Source organism: Heterocephalus glaber, unplaced genomic scaffold (genome assembly GCF_053883595.1).
Source record: "Heterocephalus glaber isolate CG9 unplaced genomic scaffold, H.glaber_assembly_v1.0 deba00001466, whole genome shotgun sequence".
NCBI lineage: Eukaryota > Metazoa > Chordata > Mammalia > Rodentia > Bathyergidae > Heterocephalus > Heterocephalus glaber.
Window position 1 is genome coordinate 1,097,881 of NW_028258313.1, and position 3,575 is coordinate 1,101,455.

Genomic DNA, 3,575 nt, shown 5'->3' on the forward strand with positions numbered 1-3,575 from the left:
TACCCAGTGGTTCCAGGCATGAGGCCGGGATTTGGCCCCAGGGCCTCTTTGACTGCCTGTTGATAAATGTGGTCTCCTTCCTCAGTGGTGAACAGGATCTGTAAAAACTGTTGGCAATCATCCCAGGTTGGCTGATGGATATGAAAAACAGACTCAAAAAGAGATTAATACCTGAGGTTTTTCAGAGAAGGGGGAATTTTGATGTTTCCAATTGTAAAAATCACTAGTTGTAAAAGGGACATGAATCAATCCTCTCCCGGGCTCTGTTTTAAAGGAAAAAGGGAGGAGGAAGATGGGGCTGATGGACCATAATCCTGTCCCAATCGAGTGCCAAAGGCCAATCAGGGCCTGTGGGGCCCCAACTCCCGTGACCACATTCCAAACCTTGTGAGCAGTGTGCCTAGAATAAGTTCCCACCAGGGGCCAACCGACTCCAAAACTGGGCCATTTTAATTGACGCTGGGTTCGTAATTTGCCTTTAGAAAATTTTATGCCATATTCATCTTCTCTGTCTATGGAATAAATTTTTTGAAGTTATTCAAGATACAATCAAGTGGAGTTCCCTCTGTGGACTGTGAGGAACCCATAATTTTAGCCTGTGAAAATGCAAAAGGCACACAAAGCAAGCAGACAGACAGACAACAATAAACAGACAAAGACAAACTTTGACCACAAAAACCTCTGGGGTCCAAAGGATTCGGACCCCACCCAGGGAGTCGCTCTTCTGAGAACGCTGACCCAGTGAGTCTGCTTGCCGTCATGAAGAGTCTCTAGGTAAGGGAAACTGTGCCGCGTCTGGCTTCCTCTTACCTACCCACAGTGCACTAAGAATCATTGATTCTTACCTCTAGAGGCTTTCCCAATAAACTCCTGTGGGTCAGTTGATCGGCGATAGGGCCCGACTGGGACTGGCCTACCTGGAGCCCCGGAATACCGTGAGGGTGGCCTCTCCTTCCGCAGACTGGTGTCCAGAGGGGCCAAACACCACCAATGTCTGATCCTGGTCTGTCCTAAAAAGAAACAATGGCTCCAAGATAATAAGCGCCAGAGCAGCTGGCCATCTCGCTGGGGCCTCCAAGAATGTTAGACCCAGTGAGAGAGAACCAACCAGAGACCGATACTAAATCCACACAGTTTATTACTGGCCAGGACCTGAGCCGAGCATCGGACTGGAGCCCAGAATGGGGGGAGATTAACATATTTTATGCACTTTTAAGGCCAACAGTTTCTAGGCCTCCTGTGGGATAGAACTAGCAAAGCAAGCCAAAGGCACTGAAAGTGGAGTGTCCTGTCTTTAGAACATTTGTAAAACAATAGTTGATTAATTGTTGTTTCTAAGAGACTCTCCAAGGGGAGGAGGTTTCTAAGCTTCCTCCTTTTGAGTTCATCTAAAGGGCAGGCAGGTGGGTCATTCAGCAGCAATATGGAGTCTGTCTTGCTAACTAGGGTCCTTCTTTTTTTACAGTAATTTTTTTTTGGTACTGGGGATCCAACTCATGACCTTGCACCTGTGAGGTAGGCACAGTGCCACTTAGCTAAATTCCTGGCCCTACAGTAATATTTCAAAATTAAAATATTCAACAAAGATTTTGATCACACAGCAGATTGAAAATGACTGCAAAGTTTTCCACATTTTCCATTTCAATATGTCCATAATAAAAAAAATCACTGCTAAATTGGAAAAACTTCACACCCAATATTTTTCTTGGAAAGGTGAGATAAGAAAGCAAAAATATATATACTAGAACACATAATTATTATTATGTCATACCTCAAAATTTAAAAATATTAAACCTAAATTCTAATATTTGAGACCTCAATATTAAACACTTTTCTTGTTCCTATCCACTGCTCAATAACACTGTGACAGTAAGTTGCCTACATGGTTGTAGAGCAGAACTTCACAGCCACTCTTCCCAGGGCCCCCAGCACCTCCTTGTTCCTCAGGCTGTAGATCACAGGGTTGAGCACTGGGGTGAGGACGGTGTAGAAGACAGCCACCACCTTGTCCTCTGCTGGAGACCGGAAGGACTTTGGGCGGAGATAAGTGAAAACAAAAGGCACATAGAAGAAGGTCACCACAGTGAGGTGGGCACTGCAGGTGGAATAGGCCTTCTTCCTGCCTTCCCGTGAGCGCATGCGGTAGACAGCGAGGAGCACTTTCACGTAGGAACCCAGGATGACCAGGAAAGGGAACAGGAGAAAGATGGTGGCACTGAGGAACACAGTGTACTCATAGACCCAGGTGTCTCCACAGGCCAGAGTCACCATGGCTGGGACATCGCAGAGGAAATGATTGATGGCCCTGGACCTGCAGTAAGGGATACGGAGGACGTAGACTGTGTGAGCACAGGAGTTGACAGCACCCATTGCCCAGGATCCCCGGATCATCAGCACACACACTCTTCTGCTCATGTGGATGGGGTAGTGCAGAGGGAAGCAAATAGCCACGTAACGGTCATAGGCCATAGACATCAGGAGCAGTCCTTCTGAACCAGCTAACATGGCAAAAAAGAAACACTGAACCCCACACCCAATGAAGGAGATGGACTTGTTTCCAAAGAGGAAACCAGAAGCCATCTTGGGCACAGTGGTGCAGATGTAAATGAGGTCCAGGAGGGAGAGCTGGCTGAGCAGGAAGTACATGGGTGTGTGGAGCTGGGCATCCAGGAGGATGAGCAGGACCATGCTCAGGTTGCCAGCCAGGGCCATCAGGAAGATGGGGACAGTGAGAGTGAAGAGGAAAAGGCCAAGCCTTGATGGGGGGAACAGGCCCAGGAGGATGAAGTCAGTAGAGGTCTCATTGTGATTTTCCATCTGGCATTTGCTTAGCTTTTCCTGAGAATGCCTGCCATGGTATGGTTCATATAAATAAGAAGTTATTTCAATTAATTACTTTACTAAGACTGACATATACAACTATTAGAGCTCTTTAATAAAGAGCAAATTTTTGACAAAAGACTTCCATTTTCTACCTCACATATTTGCCTGAAGATGGCAAACATGTTTTAACAAAATAGAATAAATCTGTAAATTTATCAATATAACATATTTCTCTAATGCCTTTATTGAAACTTAGATAGTTTGTTCACTTAAAATATCAGATGTCATCAAGAAGAAAACTTACATGAAAGGTGCACATATGTAAATGAATGGAAGTATCTCAATTATAGACCCATATTTTCATACATGTTCATGACCTTTAGTGATGCTTTTACTTCCTATTTGAGAGCAAATTTTTATACAATTTTAGCATTTACATAGTAATTTTTAAGTTTGGTTCACTGGAAATTTTATAAGGAACTGAAAGATAAACTTTTAAAAGAATGTAAATATAAAAAAAGATGAAAATTCTCCACCCTGTTTTGCCAACAGCTCACTTCCTCTGTTTTCCTGCCCTGCAGGTTCTCCTAATGACCCAGAGCTTTGCAGAAGGACCCTTCCTAATCACCTGCAGGCAGAAACCTTATAACCCTGGGACCAGATCAGCCTTCCCAGAACAGGGAACCCATGGCTCCCAGCACATGTGTCTCAGCTCTGAAAATCTGACCATGCCTGTGTCTGCATGCCCACCT

At 44.7% G+C, this 3,575-nt stretch overlaps 1 protein-coding gene across 1 annotated transcript; it reads right to left on the reverse strand.

The window, feature by feature from the left end:
• Positions 1-1,878: 1,878 nt before the first annotated feature.
• LOC147826528 (olfactory receptor 2L3-like) lies at positions 1,879-2,817 on the reverse strand. Its single transcript, XM_087181016.1, has one exon. It carries the CDS (start codon positions 2,815-2,817, stop codon positions 1,879-1,881), a length of 939 nt encoding a protein of 312 aa, XP_087037142.1.
• Positions 2,818-3,575: the final 758 nt, after the last annotated feature.